The 21146-nt window shown below is 47.6% G+C and overlaps 1 protein-coding gene across 1 annotated transcript in view; it reads right to left on the bottom strand.

Moving 5' to 3' along the window:
* The window catches only part of Kif13a (kinesin family member 13A), a 174980-nt gene that overhangs the window by 28849 nt on the left and 124985 nt on the right, over positions 1 to 21146 (bottom strand). The window contains 11 exon segments of the mRNA XM_078020582.1: positions 655 to 801; positions 973 to 1105; positions 2394 to 2545; positions 4863 to 5036; positions 5846 to 6007; positions 8431 to 8580; positions 9278 to 9418; positions 10964 to 11126; positions 15242 to 15455; positions 20052 to 20218; positions 20319 to 20405. Of these exon segments, the coding sequence (XP_077876708.1) occupies positions 655 to 801; positions 973 to 1105; positions 2394 to 2545; positions 4863 to 5036; positions 5846 to 6007; positions 8431 to 8580; positions 9278 to 9418; positions 10964 to 11126; positions 15242 to 15455; positions 20052 to 20218; positions 20319 to 20405 (1690 nt within the window).

The following is a 21146-nucleotide window of genomic DNA, read 5'->3' on the forward strand; positions in this document are numbered from 1 at the left end:
TGCAGGGGCAAGTCCCCCTTTAAAGCTTATTCTTGGGGATGACTGAAGAGGGTTTGCCTGGCAACATGAAGACCGACTCTTTAAAGTTTTCATCTTTTTATTTTTAAATGAGAGCATAAGATTAGGGAAATGGAGATGTAATGGACAAAAATGACCACGAGGACCGCTTTATGATTTAAAAAAAAGGAGTAAAGCTTTAAAAGAACTGGTTCATTCTGAAAGCGCACGGTGGCAAATATGCCATTAAAGTGGATCAGGCCAGGCGGTGACCCCAAATGTCCAACATATTTTGGGCCAGATATGAAATAAACCTGCCTAAAGTAAATGACGACTATAGCATTCATATGTGTGTTCATAATAATAAGGTTATTATTAGTTAACAATAAGCAAACACAGTATTTTAAATCTAGGGAAACAGGCAAGGGGTGGAAATGTGAATTGGGAGAAGATACGTGATTGACAAGTTCTATTAGAGTCCCAAGCAGGTCCTCATCAGAGAGCATTAACTTCTTTACTTCTGCACAATCTAATTCCTTTGCCTCGGTGCTGGGGATCCAACCGCCGTCTCATGCATAGGGGGCAAGCACTCTGCCACTGAGCCACAACCCCCACCCCGATCTTTGTTAAATACCATTTCACATCTGTGTGTCTTACCTGGTAACTGTCCAGCCCTCTTTGGAGTTTGGTGGACCTGGCAGTTACGCAGCCAATGGATACCGACAAGATGGCTTCAACCATGAGCGGCAGTGTCCCCGAATGCTGAACCGGTTTCACTGTGACTTGCACTCTCCGGGAGTGACCCTGCAGAGGTGTGGTGGTGGTGGTGGTGGGGGAAGACAGGCATGGGGATGGGGAGGCACAGGAGAAGGAATAAGGGAAGGGAAAGTATTGGAGAACAGAGAGATGAATAATTAGAAAGTTCCCAGAAACCGCGGGAGAGTGGAAACACGGATCGAGCAACACGCTTAGTACCTGTCTGAGCTGGAAGACGCCCCCCGTGTTGACATCTTTAGCCTGATGAAGCTCCACGGCAGCATACTCCCCTAACTCATTCAGTTCTAATATGGAGATCCACATCTCTATTCTTCGAGTTACTTCATTCCACCTGCAAAACGACCCAACAAGAAACAGTGCCATTGACCAGTATTAGTCACGGAGCAAGCCACCAGTCCCTGTGCACGCCCCCCGTGCTGGGCACCGTGCCACGGCCGTCACATAGGGGATCTCCTATGGGCTTGCATGTAATGAGACAGGACTTACCTTCAGTGACACGCCCAGATCTCCAGCACAGAGTTGAAGAGTTTGGGCAAATGCACACACCTGTGGACCCCTCCCACCACTACCTTAGAGTTTGCTCATGTTGCTCCCCGTTCAGTCCCCTGAACCTGTGGCATGAGGCCACCCTCTCAGGTGAGTTCTTCCAATTCCAGAACTTCATATAAATGAGATCACACCACATGGACTCTCTTGGGTCTGGCTTCTCTGGTTTCATAAAATGATTTTTGATATCCAAATGGATATAAATAGTTCTTCCCTTAATGCTGAGTAAGACTCTATGGTATTCGTTTACCAATTCACCCACCAAAGGACATCTGGGTTGTTTGAAACTTCCCCAAGTTTTTTATCCACCATGGATAAAGCTGAAATGAGCATTTGTATACACCTCTGTTTATGGACATAGGTTTTCATTTCTCTTGGTTAAATATCTAACTACTTAGTGGTGGGATTGTTGGGTCATAGAAGGAATTGCCAGTTTTCTCCCAGATGGTGGCTTACCTATTAATTTTCATAGTGATATGTTTAGATGGGCACAGCTCTTTTTTTTTCAAAATTTTTTTAGTTGTTGTTGGACCACTATTTTATTTATTCATTTATATATGGTGCTGAGACTCAAACCCAGTGCCTCCCACGTGCCAGGCAAGCTCTCTACCACTGAGCCAAATCCAGCCCTTGATGGGCACCGCTTTTAATTTTGATTAAGATCAATGTAAAAAATTTATTCTTCTCTGATTAGCATTTTCTGTGGCCTGAGAATTTGCGACCAACGCAAAATTGTGAAGATGCCCTCCTGCTTTCTTCCATTAGCTTTATAGTCTTGCTTTTGCATTTAAAGCTAGGGATCTATCTCATATTAATTTTTGTGTCCAGTGTGAAGTAAACTCAAGGCTGACTCTTTTTTTTGCAGTGGTTGTAGTTGTATCTGTTGAAATAACCACCTTCCCCCTGTATCTCTCTAGTGCCTGGCTGCTCCTTCAGTTATTCTCACGGAGGAAGCAGGCACCGAGACTTTGAGTAACTTGTCCAAGGTGACAACTACAGTCCAGGGTCACCGTCTGGCTTCTCTCTCACTAATGAAGTGACCCTGTGCTTCCAGCTCACAGCTGACGACGCACCTGTCGTGCAATGTTCTTGTCTTAGCGTGAAGAGAGTCCACTTCCCAGACGGAGCTGCCATTGCCAGCACACCGGTGGCCCCAGACCTCAATTGCCAGCGCTCCATCTGATATGAACTCTAGGAACTCCTCGGTGACATTCACCACATAGTCCTGGGTAAGAAAGGAGAGCAAGACGGGAGCCACGCATGAGCAGACTGCGAAATCCCTTAGCCTTCGACTGCACACTGATTCAGGCTGGAGGAGTCTATCCTGTTTCTCCCTTAAACCCATCCCTTCTATTTTCTGGGGAAATGATAAAGCAGCACAGAATATTGGATCTGGCAGGAAACTGTGAGGCTATTTAATTCAACCGCGCTTTCTTTTCTAAGTGAGGAAGCTGAAGAGAAGGACTTATCCAAAGTCAAACTGCTAGCTGGTTTTTGCAGAGCTCAATCTGCATTCTCTTCCTCTTGGTTCCTTCTTGGTTCTGCAGGGCCACTCTGACTTCCAGCTGGCACGGACTCAATCAAAGGATTGCTCCTCACCGTGGCTTGGGAGAGTAATAATGGAATTCAATTTTCTACAGTCATCTTCATGACTTATGTATGTCTTGCCCTTAAGCCCTGCCACCTCGGGTCTGCATTCTAAAGCACAAACAGATGACGGTGTGGAAATGGATAGGGAATTGGCTGAGAGATGTGGCAGATCACCCCGAATTATGCAGCAGGCAAAGGAACAGAGCCAATTTTCTCTCCATTAGCATCCCAGAGGAATCCCAAGTGGATACTCTCAGGTGGAGTCACTGTGTGACTGTAATTTATAGAAACAATGTGTTACACTGAGTTATACTGTGTTTTCATTTTATTTGGAGACAGACCCAGAATTTTAGAAGGAAAAAAAAACTGAAGGTTTCATAGTGCACCTAGGGCTGTGGACATAGTTTTTATTAAATAGTCTTTAACCAGGATGCACCTAAAATTCAGACATCATCCTTTTCTACTTCTAAAGAAAACACTTGGTAGATCCAAAGAAACGTGAGGAATATTTAAAAGAATGAATATTCAGAGGGCTGGAGTTGTGGCTCAGCAGTAGAGCACTTGATCCTCAGCACCACATAAAGATGAATAAATAAAATAAAGGTATTGTGTCCAACCACAACTAAAAAATAAATATTAAAAAAAAGAATATTCAGAGAACAGGCTGAGTATGATGCACACACCTGTAATCCTAATTACTTGAGAGGCTGAGGCAGGAGGATTGCAAGTTAGAGGCCAACCTGGGCACCTTAGTGAGACTCTGTCTCAAAAAAATAAAGAAATAAAAAGGACTGGGGATGTAGCTTAGTGGTGAAGCATCTCTGGGTTCAATCTCTAGTACAAAAGAAAAAGAATATTCAGAGAATAATAGCAAAAGAATGATTGATAAAGATTTGGAGAACAGACTTGCTAAATACCAGTAAAGACATGAAGGCTATATTTAGAAAAAGACTTGACAATCTTTCCCTATGTGAAATTTGATAGGTGGTGATATGCATGTGTTTCCCGAGTGTGGAGCTGGAAAGAACAAGCACAATTATATTGAAAAAGAAAGGGTCTTGAATATCTATTGTCCAGGAAAAGGACGATTTCAGAGAGCATAGAGTTGGTCTTTCAGAAAAGAACTTCGGGCAGTGCCTCCCCAAGGTCAGTCACCTGCACTCACCATGAGCTCCCCTTTTCCATCTTATATTTTCTTTAAAAATTCACATAGAACGCTGTGCTTAGCATATCATACCACATTCAAAAGAATGAGAAGTATCTATAACAACTCACACATCAAGAGGCTCACAATTCTGCAGGGTCTAGTGTGATCCCCATTTTGTAAAATATTTTTAAATCAAATTACATGGGCATGATGTAAAGGTGTACATCTATATCCATTTATGTGTATATGCACATGTTCATCCTACACAGACGAGAGTTGCAAGACATAGAAAATATTTTACTAAAATACATTGCAAGGTGCAGTGGCATACATCTGCAGTCTTAGCTACTCAGGAGGCTGATGTAGGAGGATCTCTTGAGCCCAGGAGTTCACGGCTGGCATGGGCAACACAGTGAGACCCTGGCTCAAAAAGCCAACATAGAAAACTGCTACTGTAGAAGCAGTAGTCTGTAGAATAAGACTGCAAGTTGAAGTCTTTCGGATTTTGTTTTAAATATTTCTAAATTATTCAAATTTGTAAAAAGTTCATTTTGAAGTTAAAGAGTCCAATAAGATGTTACGTTTAATGAAAACTCTTACAGGGAAACCCTGGAAGTTATAATTGGATTTTACAGCTGCACCTGACTCCACTGCCCGGACACAGTTTGCTTCGTTACTTTGTTTTTCTGCAGTGCTCGAAGCTGACCCCAGGGCCTGGAACGCATACAGTGTACAGGTGTACAGCGAGGGCTCTAGCTCCGAGTCACACCCAGCCCTGGAGCTCATTTTGCAACGGCATCTGTACCTTACAGTGAGAGAAGGTCACTGTGTACTGGGCATCCTTGGACTTTGGGGAAGGCACATCGGGGTCCACCACCGGGGCAGCCACGGCAGACTCACACTGGTCCCAGAAGGTGTACTGACAGAAGACGAAATTGGACAGGCTTAAGGGCAGCCCCGTTGCCTCTTTGATTTTGACCTGAGGAGATTAAAAGATGCAAATATGACTCCTTTAAAGGGAACATTAAGTCACACACTATTGTCTCCAAGTAAAGAGAAGGTGATGAAATGAAGCAGTCATCCATTTGTCACCTGAGAACATTTGACGCTATTTCATTAAGGGTTCTATGTAGAGTGAAATCTGTACCAGAGTTCTCTATCCACAGTGGAAAACCTGGTAACAAGTACACACATCCCTGCAAACCTTCCTGCTGACCAAGTTCCTGATACAGATGTGACCTGACTCACTAAGCAGCACACACTCCCCATGAGCCCAACACAGGTGAGCCAACCACACCTGTGGGCTAAACCGACAGAGGACTGAAAATGTTTGAAAAAATACCAAGCCTGTGCAGAACCCCTGGAGATTTCTTTTCTTGTCATCGATTCCTAAACAACACAGTAGAATAGCTCCTTATGTAGCATTTTGCTGTATTACTCAGTATATGTGATCCAGAGATTAAAGTCTATGAGGGTGCACAGATTATATGCAAATCCTCCTCCATGGTAGATGAGGAGCTGGAGCCTTCGTGCACTTTGGTATCTGTAGTGTGTCCTGGAACCAACTCCCCAGGGGTAGTGAGGGAGGAATACGTGTGCTTTTGGAATTTTATCCAACCGTCTTCAGAAAGCGTGCTATGCTTCCGGAGAAGATGCCGCTCACGGTTCCATCTATTTTCAGACAATTTAAACTTTATGACTCCGGGTGAAAAATTCTCATAAACTTCTCGACCCTTTGCCTGCACCCCAAAGGTCATCTGTGTGCGCCTCCTGGGCTGCCCCGCTCACCCGGCACGTCAGCTTCTTGACGCGGTGAATGATCTCTCCGCTGCCATCCACGACTTCCAGGCTCCCGCTTTCGCTCGAGTTCTCTGAAGAGTCGTCCTCCACCACGCGCTCGGGAACAGCCCCCGTCACCCGCATCACCTCCACATGCAGGCGCCCTGCAACCTGGGGACCGAGTACCGTGAAGTTACAAAGCTTGCCACCGGCTCACTGACATGACTCAGAAACCCACCTACAAATGCCCGGGAACATCTCTGTGGCCCCCACCTGGCCATGTCCAGGGATGGGAAACCCGCCATGCCCAGAGCCCGGCACCTGCAATAGTCCTGCCTTACTTTGAGCTAAACTTGCCTCCTCGCGATTTGCCTTTTGGAAACATCCTCAGTCTTACCTTTTTTACTTCAGGTCAACCCAGGAACAACTGGAACTCTCTATGCCCCACGTCTGTTTATACATTTGTGCAGGCATTTATTTGACCAAATGCTTCCAGAACTTATTTATTTCAAACATCTAAGCTCATGGGACACCAAGATAGAGATACAGGCCCTGCCAGCCACGTGGGAAGAGACAGTGAGAATCAAAACCCAATAAGAATACACAGATAGAGGGTAAATATGTCCATTTATGGACTCCACAAGTATTCACGAAGAATGGATGGTGCCAGGGAAGGTGCGAAGCCGCGCTCACAGCCGTAAACCAAAGAGACGTGGCTTCCACACTCACGGAGCAGAGAACTGTGCAGCTCAGACTGGTCCGAGGGGTGCCGATCCCAGACACACCTGTGTCGGGAAGAACGGCCTGCAGAAAGCCACGCAGATATAAGAACCAGCTCTATTACAGCTGTTTCTCATTCCCCATTGGTGGCAGTTCTTGGATAGGGGCCAGTTCAACAGCGTTCCCCCTGAAGTCGCTGTTAGGGAACGGAACTAGAGCACAAGGAGGATGCTCAAGGGGTGTTCTCAGCGCCCGTCTGCAGCCGGCCGCCCTCCAGCGCACAGGTCAGGTCAGAAGGACTGCCCAGGACGGGGCCACGTCCTCCGTGCTGCCGCCTGGGCAGGGAGGGTTATTTGGAAAGGTGGCTCAGACTCAACTTCAACACGGCCACTGGCACCGAGAATGTGAGAGAAGCTAATTGATGATGTTTGACAAGTGAGACAAACAGAAGTGGTCAGGAGGAGGAGACAGGAAACATGATAAATCAGCCAGAAGATAGTGTGTCAGATGGTATCCTTTGATTTTTTTTGGGGGGGGGGAATCTAATACATTTGTAATGTAATTTAAGGGGGATTCATGAAGTTTCACAGCCTACCTCAGACCCCAATTTAAGAACCCCTGAGCAAGGGTCTCAGCTATTAGATTCCTTTGCCACATGAGCTGTATAATTTTGGGGTGGGGTGGGGTACTGGGGTGGGAGCCCAGGGCTATTTTACACTGGGCTACATCCTAACCTTTTTATTTTTCATTTTGAGACAGGTTCTTACCATGTTACTGAGGCTGACTTTGAACCTGCCACCTTCCTGGCTCAGACTCTTCAGCCTCTGGGATTACAGGCATGAGCCACTGTGCCCAGAGAGCTATGTATTCCCCCCCCCCCCCATACAAGGGATTGAATGCAGGGGTGCTTAATAACTGAGCCACATCTCCAGCACTTTTAATTTTTTATTTTTAGACAGGGTCTCTCTCTAAATTGTTAGTGCCTCCCTTTTGCTGAGGCTCTTTGAACTCTCAATCCTCCCTCCTCCACCTCCCAAGCGGCTGGGATGACAGGTGTGCACCACCACGCCTGGATGGGCTATGCATTTTTTAACATGGGAAAAAAGCAACTCTGGCTATTGGTCCAGAGCAGAATAGGTGGGGGGTTACTACACACAGACGTGGGCCGTGGGCCTGCATCCCACCAGGGCACTCGGGTCTGTTTCCCAGCATTGCTCGGGGAGAACGGCATCTTATCCCCAGGCTGCTCTGAGTCACTACGCAACTTGGTACTTCAAATTTGTAGTTATGAAGGACAAGCTAGATAGTAAGGACATTGCTAAGCTAAAAATAAAAACATCAGCTGATGAAATGATTTTAAAAAAGAAAAGGTTTGAACTCGAACATTTTCCAAAATGTCTTAGGCCTCTAGCAAGCCACTGTATCTAAATAACTGAAATAGAAGGATTCCAAAGGGGGTAACAATGGGTTATTTAAATTTGTTATTTTGAATATTTTGGGCTTCATAATAATCCTCCTAAGTTATATCATCTTATAATCATCACTTAGGGGTCATGAAGGAACTAAAGGTACGAGATTGCCTTTTAAAAGGGGAAGTAATATGGGGCATGGAACTGAATCTTGTTGCCAATAGATTTCCAGTTTAGTTAAACATACACACCACACACACACACACACATAGACTTGTGAACCACAAACATCAACCGTGTTATAATTACCTTTTAAGACCATGACGTAATCTTGGGAGTTTCTACTAGTACCAGCGATTAGCTGAGAGAAGAGCAGGCAGATGGTGTCCTCCTGCCCTGGTTTCTTTATCTACCTCAGGATGGCTTTAGAAGTCAGACCTCTATTTTGAGGCGACCCGTCCTTACCTCCCCCTGCTGGCTGATGATGGGGACTGCGTACTGAAGCTTCACGTCACAGAACAGGCACTCCAGGAACACGTTGGCCACGCCGATCAGGTTGTGGTTCTCCTGGGCTTCGTAAAAAGGGTCCCCTCGCTTCCCGTAGAGCCTCTTGGCCTGAGCAGTAGGGAGGGCAGGCGGTGGGTGGGCAGGAGGCAAGACATCAGCTTTGTATTATTTAAAAACAGCATTAGAAAAAAAAATCATGCTTTAAGGAAGCTTTAGTGGAAACAAATAAGTAAAAGAATCATGTTCACGTCATACAACATGTGAGATGGGCTTCCTTGTTGGGAACTAAGGAACCGCATGGAGGAGTCTCAGCTGCTGCCTCATCTTCTCCTTCACAGCCACCTGCAGTTTCTCCACCCCACACCTCTGCTTTGCCTGTGGTCTTTGCCAGGCCTTCTCTTCTATTACTAACCTCCAAAACAATGGATTACGTGCACAAAAGTCACTCTTCCAAGCCCACCCAGCCAAGGCCACCCCTAGGGGCACATGCACACACCACGAATGCAAAACCCGTGCTGCCTCCAGACAAACCAATTTTCAGGACACCGCGACAGCGCAGGTCCAATTTCGCCCCATTCACGTGACTTGAAATGACACAGTGCCCATCATGCCATGCTACTACTGCCGCTACTAAAACTCTTTCAAAATCACTTTTGTTTTTCCCTAGTGTCACAGGTGTGCGTGCCTGTGTGCTTGTGAGCACATGTATGTGCATGTGTGCACGCAGGTGGGTTTCTGGTGACGACGTCATCTGTGGTCTTGGCATTTGATGTGACCCAATTTCCTTTACGTGTTGTCCTTTTACCTCAGGGACATTCTCCTTCCATTCTTGATAGAGGTCTCTCATGTCAATTAACTTGTTCTCCAGCTTCTCAATGGTCCACACTTGGGTGCTCTTCCCCTTTCTCCTCACTTGAATAGCAGGCTCACTCACTATCGCACCTCTCTGCAGGACGAAGAAAATCCACAAAATGAACATTGCAGCTTTTTAAAATTGTTAAATCCTACACACACACACACACACACACACTCACACTAAAGAGTTTGCAGAACACATAAAATGTATACAAAACAAGGTAATATTCTCATCATGCTAAGTGAAATAAGCCAATCCCCCCAAATCAAAAGCCCCATGTTTGCTATGCAGATTCGAATTCACAATTGGGGTGGGGTGCGGTGGGAAAAATAGAGTTACTTTAGGAGTGAGGGGAGGGGAGGAAGTATGGTGGTAGGAAGGACAGTGGACTATGTAACCATATGACTGGTGGGGTTCTACATCATGTATAACTAGAAGAACGAGAAATTATACTCCATTACATATGATATGTCAAAGTGCATTTTACTGTCATGTATAACTAATTAAAACAAATAAAAATTTTTAAAAAACTTAACATTCTCTTACCTAGGAAATACTGCAGTTTATTTTCTATCTTCTATGCACACCCATGCACTCACTTGTCGTTTATCTTTTTGTTATTTATTTGGTACTAGGGATTAAACCCTGGGGTGGTTAACCATGAGCCACATTCCCAGCTCTTTTTATTTTTTCATTTTGAGACAGAGTCTTGCTAAGTTACCTAGCAACTCACTTAGTTGCTGAGGCTGGTCTTGAACTTGTGATCTTCCTACCTCAGGCTCCCCAATCGCTGTGATTACAGGCGTGTGCAACCACACCTGGCTACACTTTTCATTTTTATTATAGCCAGGATCAAACAAAATATATCATATCCCAATTCTCTCACTTGTTTTTACCTTGTTATTATTTTCTTAATATTCTTCACAAACGTGATTTTTAACGGCCACATAGCAGACCACCATTTGGACTTAGCACACATGACTGATTATTCTGTTGTTGAACATCAAGGCTGTTTCAAGTTTTCACCTCTACAAAGGCCACTGGACACAGCAACCGTGTATACGAAGGACATAAAACTACATACCCTTCTAGGCCTATGTACTCAGAACTACTGGGTCAAAAAACTACAACCTCGCAAGACCGATGAGGTGCTCCCCGACTCCCTTCCTCACTAGCTTCCTGGATTGAAAACGAACGGATGAAGGGCTGTTTTCTTCCCAGTTTCCCCTTACAGGAAGAATTCTCCAAGTTGAAATGACAGGAAACCTCCCCTCCTCCTAGGATTCACTCTTTAAAAGGTATTGTAACAAAATACAGATGGCCCCCCATTTCAGGAGGGGACGTTTCTGTGCAAGGGGAACGCAGGCATGATCACTTAAGTATGCTTCCGTCAGTAGGAAAGTATTTAAATTAGCAATTCCTTCAGCCGCCCAAACCCTGCAGATCCAGCTGAGAGCATATCTAAAGGGTTTGTTTAAGGAGCATTCTTACCTGGAGAGGGGTACAAAGGAAGGCTTAAAAAGGAATGAACACCTTGGGTCACATCAGCATCTCCCGAAGATGATCTGCGGATTTTAGCTCACGGTGCTGCTGACCACAGTAGGACCCGATCTCCTTCTTTCGGGGCATCCTTACCTTTCTGTTGGCACTGAGGTTTGCAGCAGGGATCTGGAGAGTCACTTGGTAATCAGTGAGTTTGCTCATTTCTTCGGCTAAGAAGTTTGCTTCCCGCACCAGGGTGTTAGCTTTGACCAGCTGCTCTCGTAGTTTGGCCAGGCTCTGCCGGAAGAGCTCATCCCTGTGGGGTCACAGACAAGGAAATGAGCTCATCTCAAACAAAACCGTAAACCTGGTTGTAAGTGAGTGGACTCATCAGAAAATGGAGAAAACTTCTTTTAGACAAAATTTTCCAATCTGTATGACCAAGTCCCCTCTGACCCCTCCAGCCCATGCCTGGGTCATGTCCTGGAATCACTGCTGGGGTCACAGCTGCAGGGGCACAGAAGTAAAACCCAGGTTTGGGGGCCGGGGTGGTCGCTCAGTGGTGGAGCGTTTGCTTAGCAGCAGTGAGTAAGGTCCTGGGTTCAACCCATAGCAGCAAAAAAATGAAAGTTATGTTTAAAAAACTACCCGATTTTGACATGAGGGTTTAATTTTTTTTTTTTTAAGTAAAGAAAAAGAAATGATGGTTATGACTTTTGCGTGCCGCAGGCTGGCAGAGGCGGGGGTGTTGGGCTGGGAGGTGAGAGACCTGGAGTTAGAAGAAGAAAGAAACTGAGGATTTCTTCAGCTGGTAAAGGTCACCGTCTCTGCAGCAGCAGGGATTCTTTTTTCAACTATACACAATAGCACTTGGTGATAAAAAGCTTCTCCAGCCACCTGACTCGGTGGAAACCTCATGACTGGCTCTCACAGCTCCACATCTTTTGCCTCCACATCTGTCACAGTTAGGACTTTTCATTTACCTGCATTAATTACGTGATTAGGCTGTAAGCGCCCCTTGGGCAGGGACCATGTCCTTTTTGTTTCCGCTACACTTAGTTCCTGGCCAAGTGTATGGCCCAGCAGAAGACACTTAAAAAGACCCACTGCATGGAGGAAACGCACACTCCTGGATTTCGCTTTTGAATCTGGGTTCAAAGATAAACCAGATGCACGACGGCTCTGTGCCCAGCGTGGAGGGCTTCTTTTCTACCCTTCACATGCCCCATCCTTCCTGGGAGAAGATGAGCTCAGAACACACCGTCCTGCTCCTTTCTCGCCCCCTGGCAGGCGACATAGGAGGCACACTGGAGAGTGTGCACACTGGAGAGTGTGCATCCCCAGGATGGTTCCAGAAGGGCATGTCCATTTCCAGGCGCCCACCCTGGCTCTCGCAGGAAGCTTGGTCTCTTCTCTTTCCCACAATATCCCGAGCCCTGTTGATGCTTCTCTGAAGCATTCCTAAGCCCCTCTCTGCTTCTTCAGTTCCCTTCTACAGGGTATTCTCCTGCCTCTGCCAGGCCACTCTCTGGCTCAAAATCTAGCAGGGATGCTCTTCTCCCAGGGGATAAATCTCAAGACATTCACGTCTGTAGGTCTCCCACAGGTTGTAAGAGTTTTGAAATTAATTCTCCATGCTTCTCTATAAATCACCATCTAGACTACACAAAACAGTGCCGCCTTCCCCAAACATCCCCATTGCTTTCTATCTGTTCATGCCAACCCACACCTGCCCAGGGACCTCTGACTGGGACGAGGGCTATAGCTTAGTGAGAGTGGACATGCTTAGCATGGGGATTGAGCCCAGAGCCTCCCACTGCTTAAAAAAAAAGGAAGGAAGGAAGGAAGGAAGGAAGGAAGAGAGGGAAGGAAAGAAAATAAGAGAGGGAGATGAGGAAGGAAAAGAAATGCCCTTCTCTGCTTTCTACCTGTTCAAACTCCATGTTCCAAACTCACTTGAAATCTTGCTTTCTCTATGAAAATCTCTGCAGAAGGCTCCACATGGCTGGGGTCTCATCCTCCACCAGAGGACCATCACCCTTACCATGCCCTTGCCCACAGGGCGACCACACACCTCCTAGCCACGTCAACAAACGCACACGACCAACACAAACAGTATCTACTGGTTCCCTACCAAGGGACAGGGTTCGGCACACTAGAGACACTTCCACGAACAGAACAGATTCCCTGTCCGCAGGACGCATTTTCCAGTGGAGAAGACAGAAAGCAGATAAAATAAATAAATATAAAGTCACTGCCTTTCCTACTGTGGAATGAAACCGTTGCGTAGCCCCCAGTTAGGATTCAAGTTTTCATATCGCCATCTGGCTCCACGTTACATCCCACGTGTCCAGAGAGCGTCTGAAGCTTTCTCTGCAGCTCTGTGCGGCTCTGGAACACACTTGATCCTCTGCTACAACATGGCTGTGGACAGGAGGCTCAGCTCTCATCACCAGCCACACTTCTTCACCTGGTGAAACCCCATGAAGGCGAGACGACAGCCCTGCTGATCATTCTGAATGACATTCCCCAGATACCTGCTTCGCCAGTCTTTCCTAAGAATCTAAGTCCCAGTGCCTCTTGCCTCCAAGAAGACCCACTCTCTTCCTCGAGAGTCTGCCCCTTCCCTTTCTCATCCCTTCTAATAAACTCAGGCCTGTTACCCTGGAGGGGAAAAAAAAATTAAGGGAAGTGAAAAAATTTAGATAATTAACTGAAGGATGCTATAATTAAAGGCAAATCCACTTTCTCTATCAGGTACCTTTCTTGTCTTTAATACTCTTTTTTTAAAAAAAAAAAAGAGAGAGAGAGAGAGGAGAGAGAGAGAGAGGGGGGGGGGAGAGAGAATTTTTTAATATTTATTTTTTAGTTCTTGGCGGACACAACATCTTTGTTGGTATGTGGTGCTGAGGATGGAACCTGGGCCGCACGCATGCCAGGTGAGCGCGCTACGGCTTGAGCCATATCCCCAGCCCTTTAATACTCTTGACTGAACAGAAAGGGCACCAATGGGTATAATTACACCCAAACCTTCAAAAGCTGGCCACCTGCTCACAGTAGATGTGGGAAAGGCAGCTCTTGGGAAAGCGCCACTGGGTCACTTTTGTCAGCTTCTCCCAGGGACAGGAAAATAAAGAGTAACTTTGACACTTGATGAGCCTTCACAGCCGGGCATCGGGACAGATGAGTCAGCAGCCCCTGGGAAGACGCAACCGACTCCTTCCTCCTGGCTCGGCACAGCCCGGCACCAGGGCACCAGGAGACGCGGTGCAGGGCGTGCTCCCCTTCTCTGGGCCCAGCTCCCTGGATGGGGCTCCTGTCCAGCCTGTCACTACCAGGGACAGGTGCGGAACGTGTGGGCCAGAGTCAAGGCTCCTGAGTCAGACTGCCCTGGCTCCAACCCCACGGCTCGGTTTGCCAGCTAAATGACCTTGGGCAAGCCCGAGCCTCAGTTTCCTCCTGTGTAAGAGAGTGAGCACAGCCAAAGACAATGGCAGGTGACAATGACAGGAGGGAAGGTAGAGCTCTTGGTGCCCAGAGCACAGTAAATACTCTGTAAAACCTCTGTTGTTAATTATAACACAGGATTCGTCCAGGGGTGTAGGCAGACCTGGATTTAAGCTCTGGCTTTTCTACTTACTAGGTGATGGGAGTTATAAAGCAGGAATAAGCTGGGTGTGGCGGCACACGCCTGTAATCCCAGAGGCACAGGAGGCTGAGGCAGGAGGACCTTAAGTTTGAGGTCAGCTTCATCAATGTAGCAAGGCCCTAAGCAACTTAGCAAGACCCTGTCTCTAAATAAAAAATTAGAAGGACTAGGAATGTGGCTCAGTGGTAAAGTACCCCAGGGTTCAATTTCTGGTTAAAAAAATAATAAATAAATTTTTAAAAAGGGCAGGAATAATAGTTCCTATGCACAGTGCTGTTGGGAGTGTTGAGTAAAATTAGCACCATGCCTAGACTGTGATGTGAACACAACGGAAATCAGTGTCAATTTACTGTCTCACTGTGGTGGCCGTCATTATTATCATGTCTTCCACCACTGCCTCCTTGGAGAGGTCTGATATGATCATTTTAAGTCTTATGTCTTGAAAATTCACATTTAGATTTCTGTACCATGAAGTTAAATTTGAATAGAATTAAAAGTAAAAGAAATAAAAAAGAAGAATCTGCTTTTTGTTAAAGACTGATTCCGACTCATCCTCTTTCAACACCGAGCAGCGTGGGCCTTCTACGCTGGCTCCTCGTCCAGAAGGGTAAAGTGGGGGGTCTTTCTCGGGGCGTGCTGCGGCCCACACCCCCGACACACCTGGGGTGGACGGTGTCTCTGAAAGGAAAAGCCACTGCCCAGCAAACTAGGTGACCCTCGGGCAGGCCTCACGAGCCCCTGGCGCCTGGCCCCGGGCCGCCCGCCCGCCCGCCAGCTCTTACCTCTCCTCTGCCCACTGGGTCACCTTCTGCTGGGCCGTCTGGCTGCTGTAGGACAGGCGGTCGGGGCCGCTGCTCGGGGGCTGCCGCTCGGGGGAGAGCTGTTGACGCAGCTGCTCCAGCTCCCGCTCGTACATGAGCCGCTGCTCCTCCAGGGCGCTTCTCTTCTCTTCCAGGTACTGCTTCTCCAAGACCTGCACCACGTTTTGCACTGGGTCTGGGGAGTCAAGAGACAAGGCAAGCGTCCTGAGTGGAGGCTGAGGCAACATCCAGGCAGCCTGCCGTCACCCGCCCGGGTCCTCGCCCACAGTCCCCTTCGGTGAGATGCCTACGGGCTCACAGGTCAACTCCTCTCCGTTTCCTTTTTAACAGCATTTTGGATAACCGCCTCTTAGGGACACATTCTTCACATCCACCCCGTGACTGCCTTCATGTCCGGGCAGATCACCCATCTCCTCCCAGCAGGTGGGGGAGGACACGGGATGTGATCCTAGCCCTTGAACATCACGAAACCCAGGACAGCGCCACACATAACGGGATCTTTGCTGACTTGGTTTCTAGGCACCTCTAACTTTGATGTGAGTATGTCGAAGGGTTTACGATTTCTACCACATACCTCATTACTCTTGAACTTCTCTAAGAGAGGAGAGGAAACCGAAAAGTCACAGCGTATGTTTGAAAATATGGATGGAGTATATGGTCTGGCCGTTTCTCAGGTGGCAATAGGTCATTAATTTGCAAAGCTAATACAAAACCTGCACCTGCCATCTTGCTGATCCAGGTCTGAGCTCCCACAACATGCGTGTGCACAAGGGTAGACACACAGATGGACTGCTCAAAGGGGCCATGGATGACTAGTGGTGGCTGTGGTATAGGCAGGATTTGAGCCCAATGAGATGACTGGCGGGGCAGGACATGAGCAGGCAATGACCAAGGAGCTGGGTGCCATGGAGACAGATGCAGGCGCTGACCACACGCACCAAGGTACAGGCATCCCATGGGGGCAGAGTGGCCTACAGGGGAGTGTGCCAGACCACCTCGTGGGAGAGCAAGACCCCACCACTGTGGTGAACGCCTCTGGAAAGGACACGGAAGCAAGATCACTTCTAGACCTGCCTGGAACGTAATTTCCCCTGTGCATCTACGCACTGGCCTGTGTTCTGCGCACTGTTGTATACCACACTTTAGTTCTCAGTTCAATTTACCAGAAAGAAGCTGGAAGTTAAAGTGATGCAGGAGGGAGCTTTGTATCATCTGATTATGGCACCGACTGACTTTTCCAAAATACCCCATCAGGTTGTGAAATAAACACGTAAATCGTACCAATTTTTTATATGAGCGTTAGGAGAAAAGGTAACATGCTAACTTTAAAAAAATGAGGTTAAGTAATACAAAACAGAAAGAAGCAATTTTTTTTTTTTTAAAGTCACAAGATACACTCAGTATGGTGAGTTGGTTTAATGAAACACAGTGGCAAAATTAACTCTACCAGCTACATCTCAAGCAGAGGACTCCTGCCCAGCATGCGGCCATCTCTTGAAAGCCTTACAAAAGCCCCCAGGTGGACTTCATCCTGGTTTAAAGATGAAGAAGTTGGGACTCACAAAGTTTAAGTAGCTGCCTAACATCACAGAGCTAATAACTGATAGAGATAGGTTTGAAGTTCAGGGAACTAACTGGCGGATTGGCTGGGTATCAACTTGGTAAATAAAATGTCTTATTCTTACCCACAACGTTTTGCTTAGAATCAAGCACTCTGTTGAAAAGCACACTCTTGAAAAAGAGAAAAAAATATATACCATTCTTTCCTGACATAAAATTCACCACCTTCTTAAGAAGCAGAATAGTTTCATAGAGAAATTGCACTATTAGGGTTTTCACTGCTGCTCACGGGCCATAAGACTCTGAACTCCTCCCTCTGAGCCTCGGTAGCTGGCCTTAGAGGCCTTGCCCCAGGGAAGGGCTTTTGTGGAAACCCCTTTCTCGCAGACATTTGTGATAACTCCCTCTCCCCAAAGCGACCTGTATCAAGCCTCTGCCACAATTCTGCACCTTCTTAAGTCAACATCTTGACCAACAAGGCCATCGACTCTATGATATGGCCCCGAACAGAAGCCAAAGACCATGTGGGCTGTTCTCCAGTGACTGGGTTGAATATTAGAAGATTATCCAGTTTTATGTTTTCCCGTCATTTTCCTCCTTTTAAATTTTCTTTGTGATGGTGAAGTTGTCACCCGGTGTCCTGTGCATGCTGGGCAAGCACTCTGCCACTGAGCCCTCTCTGTGGCTCTTGAATGAACTGTTTTAAAATTCAGGGAGCCTAGTGCCTCAGGCCAAGATACCAGAGAGCTAAGTCTTTGAGGAAGAGAGAAGGACCACAGTGATTGGGGAGATAGAGAGCTCTCTCTTCCTCACCAGTCTGTGATTTCCCTGGTAGGAAATACAAAATGAGCCCAGACCAATCAATTCTGCAGAGAATGGGAGAGAGGATGATAGTGGCAGTGGTGTCGGCAGAAACCCTTCTTATGTATTCACATCAGAAAAAGAATTAGAATTAACTTGCACCAAGATGGCCGGAGCCCTGATGGGAGGGGAGTAACCCTACAGGAAAGTGAAACCTTTGAGTCTTAGGTGGAATGATTGGCTCCTGACCCCTGCTGGCCCCTTAACAGTTCTTTACTTTAGAACTAGCTAGAAATTAGGAAAAGAGGTATTTTTTGTTTTTTGTCCTACTGTGCAATTCGCTTCTGTGCCAGGAGCCTACAGGCCCAGAGGCCAGGTTCAGGGCCACAGGATGCTCTGGCATGGGACACCATGAGAGGCTCAGGGGTGGGGTTGCTGTTAATCCAGATCCAGGTGTAAGATGAGTGTTAATTCCTATTGGAACCCTTGGGCAGAAGGCACCATTGTTGATGGGAATGAGATTTTTCTTTTACTTTAAATTCTAAAGGACTGGGTTTCAGACCAGTTTTTCCTCTGGAGACCCAGACGCCTTACTCTCCTGTCTCACCAGGATAGTGGAGGGGAGCGCACTTCTGGAAGCACCGCGGCCCCCCTGTATTGCTCCTGGGCACCACCAGTCGCCTCTGTCGGTGCTCTTGGACATGGGGACCAGAGTGTCAAGGAACTTTAACCACTGATGAGGTAGTGGAGCCGGGACAGGGAGGGGCAGGACAAAACGGAAAAGAACATTTTCCAGTCAAGAACAGAGTACATAGCCAGTCCCGGTCGGGGACACCCATGATCCCAGCAGCTCAGGAGGCTGAGGCAGGTTCAAGGCCAGACTCAGCAACTTAGTGAGCCTCTTGTCTCCAAGTAAAAACTTTAAAAAGGGGCTGGGGATGTAGAGCTCAGAGGTAGAGTGCTTGCCTAGCATGGGACAGGCCCTAGGCTTGATCCCCTAAACCACGAGGGGGCAGGGAGAGAGAACAGAGCGCCTCTGCCAGGCAGAAAGCTCCAGCTTCTTGCTGAGGTCAATCAGATTCGGCCAAAGCGGCAGCACAAGCACCAGACAGCAGCCCTGCGGAACAGCAGCCAAGCCCCGCATGCTGAGGCCAAGCGGCTAAGAACCTCTGTCCCATTGTTTGTGGAGGAGCTTCGTCTGGAACCACACGAGAGGGAAGAGAATCTTCAAATAGGACCACCAGGGGGATGACCACCAGGCAGACAGGCTTACCATCGGGAAGCCACCTAGCAGCAGAGCGGAATGCCATGGGGCCACCAGCCCTGTGGCACGTGCACCAGGGTGTGCTGGTGTGCCCTGGAGGCAAGTGCCACTGACCAGTGGATCTGGACACTGGAATAAAGACTGTGACTTTTTAATTCATCTCTCTTTATTTGATGCACCCCCAATTCTATATGCAGAACCCTCAGTTCCATATGCCAGAGGTCCAGCCATGCCAACCTCCTCCGGAGGCTTCTTCCGAGCGGGAGTGAGAAAGTCACTCTCTCAGGGAAGAGCTCCAGTGTGAATAACAGGGCTGCCCAGGGTCCTGTCAGGTACAGGCTGCCTGTGTCAGGGTCCTGGAGGCCCCTGGCTCAAGCTGGGGTCCTCAGGCGCCCCAGGAAGAGGCGAGTGGGAGAGAGAGCTTGGCCACACCCACAAAGGACCTTCCCGGGTGTGCTCCTGAGTGTAGCCCTGAGCTCCTGCTTGGAAACAGTTCTAGTCCCTGCGGTGCCTCTGACGCCAGGCAACAGGGAAACTGTCCTGTCTGGGGTCCCAGGCCCCACGTCTGGGGACTGGAAAACTGGGGACAGGAAGAAAGGGCAGTAAATCAGCCGACAAGGGAAGCCAACTGCAGTGGTTTACTAGACACACACAGGTGTGCACAGCCCAGAGGGGGAGAGAAGGAATCTGTCCCTTGGGACACAGAGGAGGAACTTGACATGAACATTGAAAACCTTCTGCAAAGAGGGTCCCGGCAATACTGCTGCCAGGAGAGAGCCTTCTTCAGAGATCCGAGGCAGACGGGGGCGCAGGTCAACAGGACCCCCGAAACGCTTCACTGTCACCATCGTTTGTAATGAGGTTACCTGGGCTTATTTATCAAATAAGTCTTTTGGGGACTTATGGTTTTCAACTGGGTTTATGGTAAAAGGCGATAACTTCTATCGCCTGCTGGATTTCTGGTTCTACCCGAGGCCGAAGACCATCCCCAAACCTGCGCCCCACGGCCGGCCTCACGCGTTGGGACTAGCCATTTTGTGGGTCTAAGTTTGAGAAAGACACTTCCCACTTCCCGACTCCTCCCCGAACCCCCGAGGGAAGGCCGGGTCCAGGAGGCTGGAGGCTGGAGGCTGAGCCGGGCCTCACCGTTGCTGTTGAGGGTTTTCATGATGACCTCCATCTGGGCGAACTCGTAGTTGTAGTCGGGCTCCGAGGAAGCCTCGCTGGCCGCGTCCAGGTCGTGCTCTGCGGGGCCCGTCTCCTTCTCCAAGTCTTTCAACCAATCTCGCCGCTTCCTCTTGGGTAAGTTGATCCTGTGGGGTTTTCACCGTTGGAGAAAGTCAACTCCTTGGATACTTAAACAGACAACAGAAAGCGTGAATCTGAAAACACTAGAGAACGGGAAGACGCTACCTGAAAAAGTGGTTATTTCCCCACAGGATTCTGTCACCGTGCCACAGCTGGGTGGCAGTGCACACAAGAGCACCGTTCACACAGGACCTGAAGAGGCAGAAGGACAAGGTCAGGGGAGTAGAGAAGAAAACGAAAACCAGTGCAGTACTCAAGAGAGATAACTGGGGGAACTGCCTTAGAAAGTGTCTTTCAAGTAACAAGGGAAGAAGGAACCAGACAATTTGTTGTAGAAAAGCACAATCCAGCATCCCCCAGAGAGTGAGTCTCACGTGGCGTGCTCCCAACCAAGACGGAAGCGTACCTGATGGAATATTCGGTCATCATTTGCAAAAACCAAAAATGTGTGGGGCTGGGGTTGTGGCTCAGTGGTAGAGCGCTCACCTAGCAAGTGTGAGGCCCTGGGTTCGATCCTCAGCACCACATAAAAAAATAAAATAAAATAAAATAAAGGTATTGTGTCCAACTACAACTGAAAAAAAAATATTAAAAAAAAACCCTAAAAATGTGTATTAAAGGAACAGCTCAAAACAAAAAGTTTTCATGGTAATTTAAAAACCTTAGGGGAAGGTATAAATAATTAAAGACCAGTCTGTTAAGGGCTGTCAAGTCTGATAAAGGAAAATTATGGACATTATTTTGAGTTTTAATTTTCCAATAAGTTACTTCTCACATATAATCTCATTGTCTGAGTCCTGTTCTTTCTAGACTTCTAAGGCTCAGAGGGAAATAAGCAGAACTGGAATTCACACATGCAAGGAATCACCACTCCCCTTCATAGGAATATTTCAACTCTGGTTTTTTGACCATGACAGAGCTGGTGCTCTTCAG

This window comes from Ictidomys tridecemlineatus, chromosome 8, assembly GCF_052094955.1.
Source record: "Ictidomys tridecemlineatus isolate mIctTri1 chromosome 8, mIctTri1.hap1, whole genome shotgun sequence".
In the NCBI taxonomy this organism is placed as follows: Eukaryota; Metazoa; Chordata; class Mammalia; order Rodentia; family Sciuridae; genus Ictidomys; species Ictidomys tridecemlineatus.